Source organism: Phalacrocorax aristotelis, chromosome 2 (assembly GCF_949628215.1).
Source record: "Phalacrocorax aristotelis chromosome 2, bGulAri2.1, whole genome shotgun sequence".
Taxonomy (NCBI): Eukaryota; Metazoa; Chordata; class Aves; order Suliformes; family Phalacrocoracidae; genus Phalacrocorax; species Phalacrocorax aristotelis.
This window is the reverse complement of record NC_134277.1, coordinates 26,480,894-26,501,868: the sequence shown is the minus strand read 5'-3', so window position 1 is coordinate 26,501,868 and position 20,975 is coordinate 26,480,894. Positions and strand designations below refer to the sequence as shown.

The window sequence follows — 20,975 nt, the reverse complement described above, 5'->3', positions numbered from 1 at the left end:
CCAGGTCTCTCAGCCTTTCCTCATAAGAAAGATGCTGCAGTCCCTTGATCGTTTTGGTAGCTCTCTGCTGGACTCTCTCCAGTAGTTCCCTGTCTTTCCTGAACTGGACACAGTACCCCAGATGTGGCCTCACTAGGGCAGAGTAGAGGGGGAGGATAACCTGCCTCGACCTCCTGGCCACATGCCTTTTAATGCAGCCCAGGATACCGCTGGCCTTCTCGGCCGCAAGGGCACATTGCTGGCTCATGGTCAACTTGCTGTGCACCAGCACTCCCAGGTCCTTCTCAGTGGAGCCACTTTCCAGGAGGTCAGCCCCCAGCCTGTACTGGTGCATGGGGTTGTTCCTCCCCAGTTGCAGGACCTTACACTTGCTTTTCTTGAATTTCTTGAGGTTCCCCTCAGCCCAGCTCTCCAGCCTGTCCAGGTCTCGCCGAATGGCAGCACAGCCTTCTGGTGTATCAGCCTCTCCTCCCAGTTTTGTATCATCAGCAAACATGCAGAGGGAACACTCTGTCCCTATGTCCAGGTCATTGATGAATATGTTGAACAGGACTGGACCCAGCACAGATCCCTGGGGAACACCACTAGTGACAGGCCTCCAACCAGACTCTGCCCTGTTGATCACGACCCTCTGGCTTCTGCCATTCAGCCAGTTCTCGATCCACCTCACTGTCCTCTCACCTAACCCACACCTCCTAAGCTTACCTATGAGGACGTTATGGGAGACAGTGTCAAAAGCCTTGCTGAAGTCAAGATAAACATCTACCACTCTCCTCTCATCTACCCACCCAGTCACACTATCAAAGAAGGCTATCAGGTTGGTCAAGCATGATCTCCCCTTGGTGGATCCATGTTGACTACTTCTGGTGACCTTCTTTTCCACTATATGCCTGGACGTGACCTCCAGAATGAACTGCTCCATCACCTTTCTGGGGGTGGAGGTGAGGCTGACTGGCCTGTAGTTTCCCAGGTCCTCCTTCTTGCCCTTTTTGATGACTAGAGTGGCATTTGCTTTCCTCCAGTCCTCAGGCACCTCACCTGTCCTCCATGACCTTTCAAAGATGATGGACAGTGGCTTAGTGGTAGAATCTGCCAGCTTCCTCAGCACTCATGGGTAAATCCCATCAGGGCCCATGGATCTGTGAGGATCCAGTTTGCCTAAATGATCTCTAACCCAATCCTCCTCAACCAAGGGGAAGTCTTCCTTTCTCCAGATCATAACTGTTCTGGCCATAGAATTTATCCCATTTGCCTTTGAAAATCATGACCCCTGAGAATATGCATTTAAAAGAAACAGCTGTTTTTTACCATCATGACCAACTCATTAGAAGCCAGTGCATTATATCTTTATTAATGTTGACCAGTGTGTTTTACCATAAAGGAGCCATTGAAATTAGTGGCTTAATTGCAAAGAAGGTTACTGCTCAGCAGTTTTCACTGTTGCTAAATATGCGACTTTACAAACAGCACCATAAAAATTCTAAGTATTTCTAAAATGTCCCACTTCTTTGGTCTATGCACTAGGAAGCATTGCACTGTAACTTTAAAATGCCAGAAGTAATCAAGAAGACATGTTAGCCATCTCTTAAGAGCATTTAATTTCCAAGCCAATAAATTCAGCTGCTGAATTTTTGTCCTTTGTTTTAGGATGTGACAGTTCTGTTGCATAACTACAATTGAGGAATCTCAGAAGGCTCTGAAATGTTACAATATTCTGTGGATGCAAATGCAGAGTCATTTTTCGTTTAGTTTTACAACAGGGAAGGGGCAATGGAATGGCAGCGTGTTGCTTTTTTTTAACATCTAGTTTATGATTCATTCTAAAATATTCTTTCATTTGGAATTAACTTCAGATATTCCTGTTCTGACAAGCAGAGTAAATATTTTAGCAAGGACTTTGTAGAGAGAAATTTTGACAGTAACATACTCCTCCCTTACTGTTACAAAGGAAATACTTGCTATCCAAACCCAGAGTCGGCATTTTAATGGAAATGGTTCCAAAAGAATACGTAGGATGTTACAAATGTAAAATGCATTTAATGAAAGAGTATACAGATGTCTTTCATGTATTTTAAATAAAAATGTCTAATTTGAGACTTGAGAAAGTCAACAGTGATCTCTGAGCCATATGCTTGTTATTACAATAGTATGTTGTGTATAACTGTCATTCAGCGAGAAACAACACAGACCAAAAAGGAAAAGACACATAAAAACATGAAGTTAAAGGAGGAGAGACCATCTTACAAAGCATTTTTAATTAATTTTTTGCCTTGATTAGAATATATCCCTTTCTTGCTTTTTGTTTGCTCACATAATTCCTGCTGATGTCTATAGGGCTTATTGAAGACATAGGAAAAGGAGAATAGAGGCCAAGCTGCGTGGGCTATAGTGAACCAAAACTGCAAAGAGATGCATACTTGACGGAGAGTTTAAAATAAAAATAAACCACAGTTTCTTTGCTTGGTTTCTGGAGCAGAAAGTCGCAAAACAAGCAGAAAACTTTTGGTTCTTGGTGAAATGGTTAGTTTAGCTTCCTTACCTCAACTACTCTGAGCGCTTCAGACTTTAACCTTCATTTCAATGAAAAGGATTTAGACCTAATTTGACTTAGGTTTACGTCTGTGAAATGAGGGCTTTGGAAAATATTTCAGAAGTTGCTTTAGCCATACGTTTACATTTTGTTCTTTTGCAAATGTAGTGGAGGTAACCTTGATTTGCTAGTTAGTGGAGTCACACTTTATTGTGACAGAAAACTAAGAACAGTCCTTCAGTGAAAATAACAAAGACCTACCCCATGGTGATTGATGAGAATGTTGTACAAGTGAAATGAGCTGGAAAGTCATCATCTTGTCTTTTCCTTTGCCACAGGAAAAGCATAACAGAGATTTCTTTTCTTCTGGTCGTGATAAGGAATCTAACGAAGCATAAGGAGAGGTTACGCAGCATGGAAATGTGTTACACCCAGCTGCTCACTAGCTTGCAAAGCCGCAATAAATAATACAGTTGCTATTTAATAAACAAAAGAAAACAGAAGTCCTTTGATAGTGATCCCTAGCCTCTCTCATTTGCCCTTCTGAAGATACCGTTTGTTTCTACTTAACTGACTGTCATTTTGGAATAACATAGAATTTGATCTGGTATTGTATTTGTAATTATTTTTTGTTGACAGGAAAACCAAAAGACTTCTCTTTCTAGGGACTGATTCAGCAAAGCACACATGTATGTACTCCAGGTTGTCTGGATCGTAGCTACTTTCATTCTCATAGCTTTTCCATGAATGGTTACAGTGAAGATACACAAGAAGACATGTAGTTTTCTTTTCTGGATTGGCTTACATGATCAATAGCACACTTTTTTGCTTGTCACAAGTTACCCTGTTGAGAAATGATGATGCATTTGTCACAAGCTACATTTGTCATGTGCATTATTTGTGACACTCACTTTCAAAAGTTACTTCTTCATGGAAGCATTTTGTTCCATTGATTGGCTCTTTTTACAAGTTAACTTCTAACGTATCTTTGGCTTTTTATTAAAAATCTCTGAGAGTTTGTTTTGTTTAGCATTCAGGGAGGTGGGGGAAGGGGGAGAATATTGTGCCTGTGAAACACTGGAGGCAATCTTCTCCCCTCCCAAGACAACTGACTCTCATGTTGCACCTTTCCCCCATCCCCAAGCCTCACCCTCACCCCCAAAGCAGAACTGATTCTTGTCTATTGTGCTAACATTAAGAAATAAGTAGGCTCATAGCTCATTGTGTCACTACAAGTTGAAGATGCCTCCTTTTTCAAGAACTAGTCAAGTGTTCAAAAGAAAACAAGACAAGGTTTACACTAATTTACACTCATGTAAATCAGTGTCATTTTGCTCAGAACTGGAGGAGCTATGGCCCATGGCACTTCACTCGAGACTTGGCAGATCTGTAGGACCATATTCCGCCACTGCAGCCACAGCAAACATCTCAGGCCCATCACCACCTGTTACAGATTGTTATACCTGAAATCCAGAGATGAGCTGCTGAGCCATGCTAATAACTGTCGTCTTCTGCTGAAGTACCTTGCTTGGTAATCACCTGGCCTGTGGGAGGCAGCAACCCAAAGAGATGGAGTAGGACCACAGGGCCTGAGGGTGAGTGTGATGAGAGAGGAGATGGCTGAGTGGGATGGGGTGCAGTGAAAGCCTGAAGATCAGGGTCAGAACTGGGGGTGGGGCAGAAAAGGGCAACAGGGTGCATGAAGGGATGAAAGAAAGGAAAAGGTAGGAGGAGATCAGTAAAGGAGAAAATGATAGACCGCGTAGGTGAAAGGGAATGGGCAGCCGTTTCCCCAGTCTGGTGCAACTGGCAAACTTCTTATGCTTTCAGTGAAAAGACTTTGTGTACTTGCTTGACTTGTCTTGCAAAATCTCTATGTCTTGTCTGTAGGATAAAGTGCTTGCCTGTTCCCCTTGTAAAGCTACTGATTTTTTGATTCAACATAATAGAATTGCAAATGAATTGCTACTGGGATATGGAGAACAACTTAGTCTGCTCAGTTCTTCCAAGAAACAATTCTCTTTTTCCCTGTTTTTTATTTAGGTGTACTAAGGCATCAGTAAGATTCTCATCCTGAAGACTATTTTGACAGTTCATACAATGCTATAACAGCATTGCAAAGCTGTATGTACAATTCTTGGATTGGGGCTCCTGGCCAAGCTGGTTCCAGTAAGACACTGTCCCCTCTTGGCTCCTCGTTGAAGCCCATTTCTGCCCATAACTTATATCCAACAAATCTTTCCTCTTGTGTATATCCCTAGTTTTCTTGAAGGTTGTTATGCCTTTATAACCAAAAGCAAATTCTAGATCTTTGGAGTACTTAACAAACATTAACCAGTTAATCTTTGCAACGCTCGTGAAGCAGTTAACCATTATCCCTGAATTTATAATATGGAGCAAGAGAGGCAGCAAGGTTAAATGAACTCTTGTGACTAGAGCTCAGCTAGTAATTGATCCCAATGTTGAGGCAGGGTACAGCGCTGACAAGCATTACTATACTTCTGCCATGCAAGTACATTACAAGCAAAAAAAATTATCGAAAAATGGCTTTTAAGAAGTGCACAGCTGAGCTCTATTTATTCTGTATTCCCTGGAGAGGTTAGGAAGGGATTGTCTTCTTACTTTCCTCTGTGTTCACATCTTTAATAAAAACTGTTAACTATTTATGAAAACAGTGTGTAACTCTCTAGAGAATAGCTGTATTTTGATGTCTGGTGTCATGCTGACACTTTTGTCTCAGAGAAGTTGGCTACATCTCTCTGAAGGTCCTGCTGGTTCCGATGAGTGTGGCGGGAGGATGGAAATGTTAAGAAGCAGTGGGACCATCTCAGGTCTTTGAAAATTGGTGGATAGAGTCCCAGTGACTTCATTTGGGCTTTGGTTGTGCCTAATATAAGGCCATCTTCTTCCTCAGCATGCAAGTGCTGTTCATGACTATGCTGAATTCCTAGAGGTTTTTATGATGGAAGCAATCAAAATTAATTAGGCCCAAAGTCCAAACTCTACAGTAACCTCAATTTCTAATTCACAAAAGTCACTCTGCTATCCTGCCAGCCTCTTTTGCAGTGCCTTGAGCTCTTATCTATCTGTATATGTCACAAAATAGATTTCTATATATATCAGGAAGTGGAGCAGGCTTGTGTTATAATAAGTTTAAATGAATTTTATATTTAAAAAAAATTGTGGGGCTGAGTTTATAGCTATGAAGGAGCCATAGGAATTAGGTGCCCAAGTCCTACTGATGTTAAATGATGTTTGGGTTTCTAAGCTATAGGATCCTATTTACTGCTTTTTTCTCAGTTTCAAAAAAGCATAACTTAATTTCTTGTTGCCACACAGGTGTTTCATAAAGAACCTGTGCATTTTTGGTAGATACTGTTTAAAAAAACAACTGAGAGAGAAATCAACGGAACAGTCTTCTTGAGCCTTTTGTGTCTAGGCAAGGATTTGACAGTATTCAAAAAAGTCTTGGCTGAAATGTTCAAAGCTGCCTTGGGTGTAGGAGATCTGGTCATCCATATCCCCTGGGATACTTACAAAGTCTCATCCTTTGTTGTTATGTATCAGTGTATAAACAAATCTCAGCCTTCTTGATGGCACACTGCAGACAAATCCAATGAGAATTTCTGCAGAAATGTCAGTAATGTTGCCAAGGTGTTGATAGACCATTAGGAAGAGTAGTCTGTCATAAATCTCTATGTATTTACATAATTTGAATGCTCCTCTGGACCAGAATCCATGTGGTCTAAGCTGTTTGCACATGGTTTTGAGCATGTTAAGATGTTAGTCTTAATTCTGAGGTTAGTCCTTCTTGTGCTCAGGTGGCAATGTAAGTCAGTCATCTTCCAGGGCCTTCCACATTATCCCTCATGTTAGCTTAAGTTAGCAGTCCCCAGAAGATAAATCTCCAGATTTACTCTTCTAGGAGACTTTACCTCCTAAGTCCAAAGCTCTTTGTAAAGTATTTTTCTTGATGTATGTGCACAGCATTGTTTCAGCTTTCTAATCACTGACCAGCTGGCTTGTTAGTGAATAGAGCTGTGGGCCCCTTGCCACGTTTCATGTGAGGTCTTGGCTGGGTGGCCAAGCAGGCAGCCTGCAGCCAGTGTCAAAGCAATTCAAGAGGTATTGGCACAGCAGTGTCCCCATTAATTTCTGCTTGTCACATGCTGTCATGCAAGTTACACCAGAGAGGAAATGACCGTTAAAAAAAAAAAGTATGCTTGTGGCACTTGGTCCCTTGCAGACGTTATCCCCGAGGTTAAACAAGTGGATACAATTAGCTGCTATCCACAGACAGCTGCAGGGAAGGAGAAGCCGAGATCTGGGCCCCACAGCAACGTGTCTTTCCTGTTAGTGAGGAGTGTCGGCTGTCAACATATGCCATATTTTTAACCCTTCATGGAGTTTGAGTAAATTAAAAAGAGCTATTATGACCAACAGCATCACAAAATTGCTGGTAAATAGCTGTAGTGCTGATTAACAGTGTTCTCTTCTATGGAAGGGGTTTTGTTTGTTGGTACCATTCCTCGTAAGGACCAGTGTGAGCAGCGCTGGAGGAGAACCGACTCGTCGGTGGTTGATAACTTACTGTAGTTTGTAGATTCTGGCAGGGAGTGAGACAGTGATTTCTGTGAACTCCTCGCAGAAGCATACTGAAGCAGTTAAAGGGAATCACATCCAGCTTTGTGGATTTTCTGGGTGGACTAATTTCTCTGATTACATCAGGAGAGCTTCCACAAGGATTGCAACAAGTGATCATATGCTTAGGATGTCCCAAAATACAGCTTGGGAATGCAGAAGCAAAGTCTATGAAGGGGAAATGGCAATGATGTCCCACGATGAGAGAAGGAAATACATACTACTAGAAGCAATCAAAAATCTTTTTTTAAAAACTGAAAGCACTAAGCTTTACTAAGAGATGATAGAGATAGGGGAGTATACACGGTGCTCCAGAACAGATTGACTTAGTCAAGTGAAAGCCTGCGTTTTACCCCAGAAGGAAGAGGCTCATGGCATCAGTCAAAGGAAGGATGACGTGCCTTCTTGAGAAACATAACCATTAAAGAAGCTGGAATTATATGAAAACTCCAGAATTCAAACTGCAGCTTTGCCCCAGCTATCCAGCTTGACCTGATGTGATGCTTAGATACCAAATTTTGACTGGTGTCAGTCCCCAGACATGTGCCAGAAGGGGCTTCAGAGCCCTGCATACCAATTACATATGCTATTTCAAGTCATTTGTATGGGGCTTACCAATTGGGTGAGCCAGTAAAGAGTTTGGGGGATTTCTGCGTTCATTTTTGTCCCCATGTCTTCTTCAGATGGTATGAGGAATAAAAGAACAGAGTGGGTAACAACTGTCAAACCAGGATGTGCTGTGAGAGACTACTGTCTCCACTACAGTTTTATGAAAAGCTTGTAATAAAAGAAAGGAAGTTTCCCAGAAAGTATTAGGGGATGTACAAAACTGTTATGATATCATCCAGAGATACAGGGAAAAAATCTGTTTGTTTGCTTCTCTGGGCTCAGATCTATAAATTCTGTTAAGAGCTCTGCCTTGTATTGTTTTTTTCCACAAAGAGTGGAAAGGTTTGGTCAGTGAAATAGATTGTTAATCACAAAATTGCATTTACCTGCTGTAAAAATTTCACAGCCAGGACAGGTCTTGGTAACAGTGCCAAATTTGCCAATTTCTGTCAAATTGTTAAAAGAAAATTCCCCTGTTCTCATTTAATTTGCATGTATTTTCTCTTAAAAATACCAGTAGCCAGATGATAGAAAATGTTATGTGTTTCATTTGCATGTCTGGTAATTCCACTTTGATAGGAATTTTTGGTACGCTAAATCACTGAAAATAAGTAAGTAGGACAATAATTACATAGGTTTCTTTTCAGTCATGAAAATTCTTATAAAATATGAAAAATAACAGCTTATAAAGTAAAACCTGAGAGATCTGTACTGCAAACTGACTTTACAGGTGTTGAGCTATAAAATGAGAAATTGATGTGAAAGGACTTATAGACACTTAAATGAATATTGATCTGCCCAAAATGAAATGCATCAACATGTGTGGCTATACACGTGTATGTACGTATGTATCCCGCAGATGTTAAATACACATTTTATATACTGAATTTGGTCTTCAGTTCACAACTACTGAGATCAGTATGAAAATCTGGGAGTATTAACATACCAGTAAAACAGACATGTACTAAGATTGAAACTTTTAAAGACCTCTGAAATATTAATCCAGGTCTCTATTTTAAGGAGGACAGACAGAAGTTTACTCAGAACAGCTCCTTGAATACAATCAGGTGCATCAGTTAATCTAGTCTTAGCTACGTCGCCTTTGCTGCTGGTGAGCACTGGTGTTTGGGGGGTACAAATTCAGTGGTTCCCTTCTAACTCAGAAGGAGCAGTGTTTGATTTTAAGCAAAAGGACTAGAACATGTTAAACCTGCTGTGGTGGCCATGAATTGAATTCAGTCTATGAACAGGAGCAAGACAATAAAAGGAAAATGGTGCCTTGGTATATTGAAAGCTATTACATACATACATAAAGATCAGTCATAAGCTTATGGCAATGCAATAGCATTGTTAAGCCTCAAACTTTTTCAAAGACTACCATGGACCTTTATAATTCAGTTAAAATTTTGCATTTTTCCTGAATCTGTGCACAGTTGCAGTGTTTTTGCTTGAGACTGACATATAAAAATTTTTTTACGGAAGAGTGGTCAGGCATTGGAACAGGCTGCCCAGAGAGGTGGTGGAGTCACCATCCCTGGAGGTGGTCAAAAAACGTGTAGACGTGGCACTTGGGGACATGGTTTAGGAGGCATGGTGGTGTTGGGTTGACGGTTGGACTTGATGATCTTAGAGGTCTTTTCCAACTGTAATGATTTCATGACTCTATGATGATATACAGTCAGGTCTGTGCATAATAGTAACATCTGCAAGTTTTTCTAGATTGACTATTAACTGACTGACTGAGTATTGTATACCTCAGTAATTTATTTAGGACTTTCTAATCTTGGTTACCTTACTACTTCTAATAGCAACCAAAATAGTCTTCAAAACAACGTTTTAAAGTCTCCCGTCTTCCAGGTATTATAACTCTTAAATTAATATACAACAGTTCTAGCCATTAAAAAAACAAACAAACAAACAAAAAACCCACCCAAAACAACCCAACTATACTAATGTCAGTGTTTATATTTTTTTGCAGTGGACTAGCATGGATAACATTGCCTTCAATGGGATTATTCAAAACACTAAAATGCATTAATACATATATGCATACTTTTGTGAGTGTGCATGTCTGTAGGGCTCTTCATCCTAACAACTGGACAATCCAGAATCACTTGTCTGAGCTGTGCTTTCTTTCTTACAAAAGTAGTTTAAAATAGATTAGAAACTGTTTATCAGAATATATTTTTTAAAATCTGTTAATCTACTGTGAGTGTACTAAAGTATCTTTGATAGGAATAAAATAATTTTACTATTAAAAATAATTACGTGAGTATTTTATTTCATATTTTAAAATATATATAATGGTTAATTAATTTTCAATAAATTGTTTACCTTTAGGTTAGCAGCATACAAAACACCAACAATTTTTAGACCAATTCCTTGCATAAGCTTGGCAGATATTGGTTCCCTTCTGCTAATAATACACTAAGTGAATCTGCTGTATTTTTGTCTCCGCACAGCATTTTATTCTATGAACAGAAAATTAACATTTTATCTTGTACAGTAAGGTTGATTAATGCAAACTAAGTGAATGGGTCGTTTGGATTTATTGTTCTCTTATCAAAACAGTGAATATATTTAAATTGAACATGCTGTGAAATTCACATTCTCTTGGCACTCTCTAGTTAATTGACAGGAGTATCACAGCAGTCTTCTTTTCTGAGGGCCGACCCTTACCCTGTGAAAACTTTAATGGAAAGCAATAGGACTACTCCGAGATAAACTGGTATCCAATATAAGGGAAAGTAAGAGTTCTATATTCTGGGTGTGTATTGGATTGAGTCATGGGTGAATCCTGAGAGGCTGTAGTGTGGCTAGGTAAAGGCAAAGAGCACAGCCTCCTCCTCCTCCCTGATCTGAATGCCCTGCAGGGAGACCGATCAGAATAGCTTTCCCCTGAGAGAAGGGAAAGGGCACAAGGGCAGGGAACTATCTGCCTCTTACTGTGTCCCAGCCACTGCGCCCAGCCAGCTGCATGGAGAAGGGAAACCTGCAGCTCCAGAGGCTGTGGCAAATCGCTTCTGTGCTCCCACCATCACAGTCATGGCATTCTAGGTAGGCTGGTGTGATGGGTTCCCAACCCAGCACGAGGACAAGGTTTAAAAATCACTGCATTTAACAGGGAGTCACTACTAATGCCTTTGGGATTCAGTGTAACAACATTAATCATGTCTTTTGCTATTCATGTATCTGTACTGTGTAATTCCTCAGGAATGCCATTGTTTTTTTGGCATTAATTAACGTTGACTGTTTGTTACAAAGTATAACCATAGAAGTGCTCTAATTATTCTGCTTCAAAAATAGGCCCAGAGAATCTGAAAACTCTTTAAACTTTCATTCCAGCATGTTTGAAAAACACCCTTTAAAATGAAAGCTATCTGATGGTTGGGGGTTCTGTATAAACCTGTAGGATAAGAAGGAAGCCTCGTCCTGCTCCTCTTCTGCTCAGAGAAGGTCCTGCTGTTCAGTGAGAGGCAGTGAGCCTTTTCATCAAACTAGCTTGACTGATTCATTATACATTGCTGTCTAAAACTCGTCCCCTTTGTTTACACTTGAGGTTCTCTCTTACGCAAATACTCCTACAGGAAATGTTCAGGACGAGTATCCCAACCAACACCTGCCATCCAAACTAGGGACATTCCATTCAGCTCAGCAAAAAGAGACGAATGACTTACAGATAGATGGAAACTCTAGGCAAAAGATGCAGGTCATTGTGCAGGTGCATGAGATACTCCATAGAGGAGCAGGAGAAGAGTTAGGAGATTCCAAAGGATTGTTGTGTTTTACAAAATGTTAGCACAGAAATTGAGTGGGAAGAGGAAAGTAGGCAGGTTAAAATAAATTAAAAAAAAAGGCATAAAAAGCCTGTATGTTAGTACAAATTTAGGGACTGTTGTAGTTGACAAGGATCTGTACTGTGTTGCTTTTATTTGGTGATACGACTGAGTATATTTGTGGGCTTCCACAGGCTTACTTTCTCTGGTATTAGGAACTCCTATCACCATGACCAAGGGCAAGCTGGTTAAAGGTTTTTCTTTCTTCACATACTAGTCAACCAAGGGAAAATGTGAGCTTCACATAATGAGCAGCCATTCATATTACTGCTGGGTGCATGTGTTCTCTGAAGGAATATTACTCTTGGTGTTTTCCTTCAGGTTGCATCACACTATGTCCTCTGTTACAAAGTCAAAATCTAGCATCTATACCTTTACCATGGTGGCAGGTTAGCCTACCTCAACAGCCAGACTCCCACCCAGGATGGCTACAGAAAATAGAGAAGAACAAGGAACAAGAAAGCTCATGGGCTGAGAAAAGACAGGGAGACTGCTTACCAGTTACCATCGTGGGCAAAATGCACTCACCTTGGGGAAAATTAACTTAGTTTAATGCCAATTAAGATAGATATTTAATTGCTAATTCAGGTAGTGGGGGAAAAAAAAAAAGGCAAACACTCAAAGAATACCTTCCCCTGCCTTTTTCCAGGCTCCACATCACTCCTGACTCTCCCCACCCTGAGCAGCACAGGGACGCACATTGTGAGGGGTTGTGTTCAGTCCAGAGCAGCTCTTCTCTGCTGCTCCATCTTCCCCACACTTTCTGCCAGCCCCAGCACAGGTCCTCTCCACAGGCTGCAGTTCCCTCAGGAATATCAACCTGCTCCAATGTGGATCATCTGTGGGCTGCAGTGTGGATATCTTCTCCACCATGCAGTACCTCCTCTTTTTTCTCTTCCTCCTTCTCTTACCTTGGTGTTCCCTGCGCTGTTTCTCACTCCTTTTGTTCCCTCCTCCTTTTTCCCTCCAGCCTTTTCTGCCCTTTCTGAAATATGTTTTCACGGAGGCACTAGCACCTTGGCTGATGGGCCCAGCTGTGCCCTGTGGTGGGTCCCTTGGAGATGGCTGGAACCATCTGTCTGGCACGGGGCAGCCCCTGGTCTTCCCTGACAGAGGCCCCTGAAGTCCCGTCTGCCAGCACCTGGGCGCCAACACCCAAAACAACTCTGTACTTTGTGTTTTCTTTGAGTAGATACTTGAATTGTTTGGTCAACAGCCATGCCACCTTCTTTTGGATTAGGCAGGCAGAGCACTACAGAGAATCTGGCTGGTCTTAACAAGTAAGTTACTGCAGGTAATTGACAGATATTTTAGCTGGAAGTCAAGATGGTGGGTGACTCGTAAAGGATCAAAGTGGTGTTTTGAAAACCAATGACTTGGAAGGGATTTATGGATCAGAAGCTGGAGGAGGGTTAAGAGGGGTCAGTGAAGCATAGGGTCAAGAGGGGATAGGACAAGGAGGAGACAAAAGTCTGTAGGAAATCAAGGCTTTCTGCTCCTGCTCCCCCTGAGTTGGGAAATGTGAGCTGAGAAGCCGGCCTTTGGCAGAGGCAGCAACAGCAGCTGCTCAGCCTAACCCAAGCCTATCCCCATCCTCACTGACGCCAAAGGCAGAATATGCAGGAACATACTTCTCTGTATTGTTGAGGACCAAGACATAATAAGGTATTGCTTGAAAAGTTTATCATAACTTGGTCCTGACATTCAGTGCTGATAAATTCAGTAAATATCAGACTAAGCAATGCCGTCATTGATACCATATATGGTGGGACATGCAAAAGATGCAGCATTTCCATAACAAATTTTACTCCTGTTTCCATTAGGAGGCTTCTACAAAATTAAAGCTACGTATTTGCCTCTAAAGAAAGTGTATTTGTTCATTGCATCCCAAAATAGCTCAGTTTTCAACTGAATTACAGATAAATATTTTAGATTTGTGCATAGACCACATTGAAAATGTAGCCTGAAAAGGGAAAACATTCTAAACCCATGAATATCTGAAAGTAATCACAGTGGAATAATGTATATATCTTCAACTTAGGCAACAACCGTTGTAGGTTTTATGAAGCATGGCAGAAATCTCTGATCTGAAACAGGAGCTATTCCATGTCTATGTTTGAAAACATACAATATCCAAAGAATATCTGAGAGACATCAGCAGAGGTTTGATCATGACTCATTAGAGCTCGAGTTTCTCAAATCTGCTGAGGCGAGAATCTTCTTGTTTGCCGAATAGAATTGATGATTTTTCTATTAACTTTTGAATAACTACCACAGAAAATTTCTCAGGGAAAAGCAGACATGGAACAAATTAATCCTTGAGGCACATGAAGACTGTCTTGCAGTTATTTCTAGGTCTTGGTAATTGAGATAATGCTGGGTAATCATCACTAATAAAAATGGATGCATTTCCGACAGATGAGTGAATTATCCTGATTTAATTAGCTAGTGATCTGGCTTGTACATGTTTGCAGCCTTTATCTAATTTGCTAGCAAAGGTTAGTATCTTCTGATATTAGTTACTGTGTCAAAGAAAACGCAGAGCCCAGACTGAGTCTGATGTTTATTGCAAGGGGCAGACTAAGAGTATGGAGTAATTTTCCAAACGTGAGGCCTAATGGTTTTTGACCATGCTTATGTACAGCACAAAATTAATCATTCATTACTGATAAAAAAGTAATTTAAAAACTCTCTTTGTTTACTTTGATATTGAAAATCTATTTAACTCTATTTGTGCAAACAAATGCCAAATTCTGAACTGCACAATTTGGTATTCTGTATTTAAAGGGCATAATAATAAGCCTATGTCATGTGATTTTGGTTTCTGCTCTTTTTCTAACTGGCTGAGAATTTAAAAACAGGGCAATAATGAATCACAAATAGCAAATGGTGTTTTTACATCAAAGTGCCCTTCTTTACATACATGAACCTTTGCGCAGTTTTTCCAAGATAATTTTTAACTGAAATCTGTTCATACATGTAATAGTAAGTAATAAGGGATGGCAAAAGAGCCTAATCAACAGTCCAAAATGAATACTAGAGAATAGACTGTATGAACTAACTCTGAATTTCCTGGAAGAGGAAATATAGCACTTTTCCCCCCAGATTTCCTTCTGCTTTCTAATACCTTTTAAATTTACACTTTCCTGGTACACTTTTCTGTGGCACGTGATTTTTTGTGTGTGAAGAGAACTCCAGTAAATTATATTATTCTTTTGAGTCCTGGGGGGGGAGGGAAAGATATACCAGTTTCCATTTTCAAATATATTTTTTTTTCTTATCTGTGCCTGGAAGAAGAGTCTGAATTTAGAAACTGAATACATTGCTTGCAGCTTGCAACTAGCAGAGCAGAATTGCATTTGCTGAGCTTGAGGAAAAAAAGTCGAAACAAAACCATCATCAGTTGTAGGAAAAAAATATTCTTGGTAAGTTTGGTAACTGCAGGAATGAGTTTACATACTTGACAAATGAGTAGGATACAGAAATGTCACCAGAAAGGGACGTGCCGGAGTCTACTGACTAATATTAAGTTCTCTAAATTATTTTCTTATTTTATCTGGTATTACGTCTACCTGGAATAAAAAAAATAAGCCCCAAATTCAGTGAAAGCATTAAGTACATACTTAAGATAATCATGCACTTTAATGTTCTTGGTGTGTTCTTTGCATCTGCAAGACTGATCCAAAGACTGTTGGGATTTTATTTAAATTATAAAAGCACAGAGGGAGCAGATATGACATGTATGAATTCTACTGATGACTGAAACCTGCAGAGCTGTAGTTCTAGCTCTTCTACATATTTATGAACTGCAAAGGAAAATTGTATAAATGCAAGAGGATTCAATACACTTTGTTTTAAAGGTGCAAGCCCTATTATACTAGTTATCAAAATTATCAAATCTCAATTTTTCTTGGAGAAGTAAAGGGAATAAAAGGCACCAGCTAACAGGGAATGGGGTTCTCAGTCTGCCACCATCCTTCAGACATGATAATAATTAAATGCTATCACTGCATCCATATTCCATGGTAGTATCTCCATCATCAGAGTCTTCAAACAAAAACTGATTACTTTCTGAGTGGCCCACTGTTACTACTGTTTGGCAGACAGAGTTATAGGCTATATATAGACATGGCCATGTTTTATCAGAGGTCAGATTAGAGCTTCCAGCCTTAATATCAATACATTTTATAATACTTGCTGTAAAGATGGTCATCGAACATTACCTGAAAATAATAATTTTGTATTAAATTATATAGCAATGTCTATAAAGTGTATCTTAAAAGTGCATTCAGCCAAAGCAATATTATCAAGTTGAATGTTTTGAACTATTTTTAAACCCATTTGCAGATATAATTCTTTTTAATAATGTGCCTTGAATATTTACTTGAAACATGCCTTCTTCTCCATAGAGGAGAACAAAGACCATCAAATTCCATTTACCTGTCTTTCCTTTTCTCCTGTTTCATGCTATCCACCTCTCCAAGATCATTTTGGTTGCTAATAACAGGATTGGCAGACACTCTGCTGCATGGCTTATGCAAAGGGTATATCACAGAATCACAGAATGGCAGGGGTTGGAAGGGGCCTCTAGAGATCATCCCGTCCAACCCCCCTGCTTGAGCAGGCACACCCAGAGCAGGGGGCACAGGAACGCATCCACGCAGGTTTTGAATGTCTCCAGGGAAGGAGACTCCACAACCTCCCTGGGCAGCCTGTTCCACTGCTCTGGTACCCTCACAGGAAAGAAGTTTTTTCTCATATTTAAGTGGAACTTCCTGTTTTCCAACTTGTGCCCATCGTCCCTTGTCCTGTCATTGGGCACCACCAAAAAGAGCCTAGTCCCATCATCCTGACACCCACCCTTTAGATATTTATAGGTATTTATGAGATCCCCCCTCAGTCTTCTCTTGTCCAAGCTGAAGAAACCCAGGTCTCTCAGCTTTTCCTCATAAGGGAGATGCTCCAGTCCCCTGATCATCTTCATAGCTCTCCACTGGACTTGCTCAAGCAGTTCCACATCCTTCTTAAACTGGGGGGCCCAAAACTGGACACAGTACTCCAGATGTGGTCTCAGAAAAAATTAAAAAATATGCATAATAATGTCATGTTCCAGAGACAAGACCACTCTAAGTTGCATGATTTCAATTTTGGAAAATAATTCCCTTCCCTGCACTGAATGTTCCATTCTTTTCAGGCTCAAAAGAGCTGAAGAAAATGAAATGACAAACACAGAGCTGGAGTTTCATGAACTCAAGTCAAGTGCGTACAAAAGATGAACAACTTCTTTATCCTTTTTGTTTCTTACTTGTAGCAGCATCTTCTTGTAAATGCCTGTTTTGCAAATATAATTTTCAAGTTGACAGTATCCTTCTAATTTGGAATTCAGGGGATTTCTAGTATTTGGTTTTGAGTCTGTTGGTTCATTCCTTTCACGTTACTAAGATTAATGTGAAAACAGTACAGATTAAATAGTTCTTCAGCTGTGGAAATGTCATAGAAGTTTGCATCACTATAACAAAATAGAAGGTAAATTAGAACTGTTACTTACGATTATTACACTGGTTTAATGAGAAACTTTGATCTAAATGTAGTTTGTGTCCTATTCTATAAATTCTATACAACAGGCTTTGCCAAGTATACTTTTTCCCTCTATAACATTAAATTCTGGCAAATTTGTAATTTAAGCAGTTCTGATGGAAACAAATCCTTGTGCCTGTTGAAGTGATGATAAAATTCCACTTCACTGGGGCAGGACAAAGCAGAAACTTGTGAGATGCAAAGTGGTGTGTGGTATAAAGTTAAGAGTGAAAAGCTGCTGTGTATTTTTCTTACTTGGACAGCATTCTTCTGAAGTTGTCCTGGGATTTACAGACATGATTTTGCTATTTCTTTTAACTATGTTGACCAGTCTTTATACTTCTATCAATCAACCTCCAATAATTCAACTAGAAACAATACATTAACTTGATAAGGACACCTGTTGAAGTCAGCTGGTTGTAGCAACATCCTGTCCATTTTATATTACTAGTTAGTTTTGTCTCCTGTACACATATTTAAGTCAATTTTTATTAAATCAATTTTGCAGATTATGACAGGGAGTTCACTTGTTTGTCACCTTATCTTGATAACTGCATATTGATTTCTTCTTTATATCTAGGATATGATGCTTCAGCTGTTTCGGGGACTGGATTTTCTGCATTCACATCGTGTGGTACATCGGGACCTGAAACCCCAAAATATCCTTGTAACCAGCAGCGGGCAGATAAAGTTAGCTGACTTTGGCCTTGCAAGAATCTACAGTTTTCAGATGGCTCTTACCTCAGTGGTAAGTTTCTGGAGGCTTTTGTTTTTCTTTTAATGCAGCAGTGTGCTTTACTCTCTATGTTCCTGGCTTTTTATCCAATATTATAATGCTGCTTCTAAAACCATCTCTGCAATTGAAGTTACTTGTGTCTCCAAAACAATTGCCTTTCAGCCAGGATTGAAGTTGTTGTGGTTACTTTGTACAAGTAATCAATTACTGATTACTGGTTCTAAATTAAATCATGACTGATTACTTAAGGATAGGTATGTGCTGGTTTTCTGAAACTCCGTCGGTCTCGCTTCTGTTGTGATACTGAATTCTTTTGCATATTAAGCCAGACAGGTAGGGTGAAAGTTTCTGAAGTACCTATTTTAAGATAAAACTCCTGCTGATCCCCAGGTATCTTGCCTGAAAAAATACAGATACTTGTGAAAATGCCACACTGTCATGCCTCTGATTTTCCATCTCCATGAATATGGGTTCAGTGCTTGATCCCATATGTTACTGAATGATTCCAAATAGAGCTGGGCTGGAGGCAGCTCAAGTGGACCTGGCAGACAAAATCACAGCAGTTTCTCAAGCCAGCTGTTGAAGAGCATGTCCAGTATCCCTACACCCCCTGCCACTGTTGCCCCTCTCCCAGCAGCTCTCCTGGTTGTCCTTGGCTCAGACATAAGCCCAATCGCTGAAGGTCTGGCCCTCTCCTGTGTTAATGCTGGTAGAGGAGCCCTGCCAGTTCCTTGCTTTTTGACCCTGTTTCCACGCTTGCTGGCCCTGCCCCCAGAATCAGCTGCTGTTACCTTGGCACAGCATCTCTGAAGTGTATTGTAGAGTAACCGTGCTGCATGCGTGTTGGGTGTCATTTGGTTTTGTAGCCTGCTCATGAATTTTTTTTGTTTCCATTTTCTATTCTGAGTATCACAACTGCCATGACAGCATCACTTATGCTAGAGACAGGAAAGGGACATCTGCTGAGAAAAGAAACTGAAAGGAGTCCACTTTGCATTTTCCATCATATTGTAGAAATTAGACTGGCTCACATTGATAAAAAGCAATCTGTTGTTATTATTAGTTACTGTAAGAGTCTTCCTATCATTATGTGATGTAACTATGACATCCTCTGTTCCGGATTCAGCGTGAGTGAAGGCAGGAAGCAACAGAAAATTATATCATCACCTTGCTAAACATAGGAAAGATTCTCATTGCATAAAGCATATGTAAACTTGTGTTTTGGGGCTGGGTTTTTTTGTTGCCTGTAGAATGTAGTCTAACCAGAGCTGGAGGAATCTCTCTGCTGAGGTCAGTGAGAATTGATCATGGTGTAACACAGCATTGAAGAAAAGGAGAGAAAGGTTTTGCTGAATTGCTGTAATTTTTTATTTCCCAGTTATCAGTCAGTGACAGATTCAATGAGTATTTCTATTGATCCATAAAACTCTTTAAACTAACATTGCAGAGTTTTGTAAGGCTTCTGGCAGGGCATTTTTTAAAAGTTCTGCATAAAATTAGGAAAAAATATCTACAGAACTGAGCAGGAGTTCTTCCTGCATAGGAAGGAAGTTCAGAAGACCCAGAAATAGAGTGCATCTACTGAGGCAAAAACATACCAAGACCTGCTTGTAACAGAACATTGCCAGAATTGCTATGCGAAGCATGTACATATGCTCTAGTATCTAACACTTGCATGCTAGAAATCGTGTTGCAAAACCCATTAGCTAGTAGCCTTAGAGCTGCTGTGAACAAGAGTTATTCAGACTAAGGGATTGTCCACATGCAAGTTTGTACTGTGTTTGCACAAGCATTCAATTGTCATTGCAGCTATGTTAAAGAGTATTAAAATAATTGAATTATTCAGTGACCAATGACAAATAAAGTATATGGGCATAGGCATGAATAATGGCTTTCACACCTAGTACTTAGTGTATCATTATTTTCTTATTAAAAAACCAGCTATGACCATGGCTTTTTCAAGTTAAAAATTTATTGGTTTTAAAACACTTAGTGTTTAACACCTCCAAAATCAACTTTTGCCTGGGTATGTAGAAACCTATAGGGGAGTGTTCCTTACAATGTGATAATGTGGTATGGTTTTAAATGTCAGTCTTCATTGCTCCTACAGACAGAGTGCTGGTTAGAAACTTTTACTGAATGTGTATTAGCTGACACAGGCCATCAGTATTGCTTTTCTAAATGTAACTTTTACCTTTGGCTAGCTGCTTTGGTGTGCAAATTCTTCTCTTTTTTTTCTCCATTAAAACTCAGTACCAGAAACAAAACTGTAAAAAAACTCTTCTGTTTTTTAAACATTAATATATTCTTGACTTTACCACTCCCAAAATAGTCTAAATTGCAGTTCTTTGCCAGACAGTGACTAAACTTTCATTGACTTCAGCAGGACCAGCTTTGTTTTGAAGTGTTTGCAGAAAAAGATGTTGCATTATGAAAGACAGCATATATCTACACATACCTCAATTAATAGAAGTCCTAGCTTGCAAGGATTTGCTTCAGAGTTATATTGAAAAGTGATAGTGCAGACAGCCCAGTGATAAAAGGCACATTGCATGCGCTATCATTGTGATCAATACAAGGGCTCTGCAGCATTTCCTTCAGAAGAGAAGCTTACTGCAAGATAAACTACAAGAATCATCTTTTGAAGTATCAGATCATTCCCAAGATGCATCCACATTCATTGCTCACAAAGAAACTCTTCAGATGGGACAAAAAGAGCTTGCCATGAAAGTAATCCAGTAAAAACTGATCCAGCCCAAGTACTCTGGGTGCTGCAAATGGTAACTTGAAAGCAGTCTCCCTCTGATAGCCAGTTATTTCCACAGTGCTAAAGAATCCTTCTGGCAGATCAGTCATCCGGGCATATTGCTGTCGTTTAAAGAAACCTCTTGATATTTCTGTCAGTGAATAAATAAAAGATTCAAACTAATGTTACACAGGCTTGGGGGGGCAGGGAGAAGAGCACTACTCCCAACTGTGGTCAGACTGGGAACTGATACAGGTCTGAAATAACAGCACTAGAAAGAACGAGGTCAGGCGGGGGTGT

The 20,975-nt window shown here is 40.0% G+C and overlaps 1 protein-coding gene across 3 annotated transcripts in view; it reads left to right on the top strand.

Annotated features, from left to right (window-relative positions):
- Positions 1 to 20,975, top strand: part of CDK6 (cyclin dependent kinase 6) — a 141,351-nt gene that overhangs the window by 41,679 nt on the left and 78,697 nt on the right. For all 3 annotated transcript variants that reach the window (XM_075082829.1, XM_075082827.1, XM_075082828.1), the window contains exon 4: positions 17,774 to 17,941. In XM_075082829.1, coding sequence (XP_074938930.1) covers positions 17,774 to 17,941 — 168 coding nt within the window. The remainder of the gene's footprint in view (positions 1 to 17,773; positions 17,942 to 20,975) is intronic.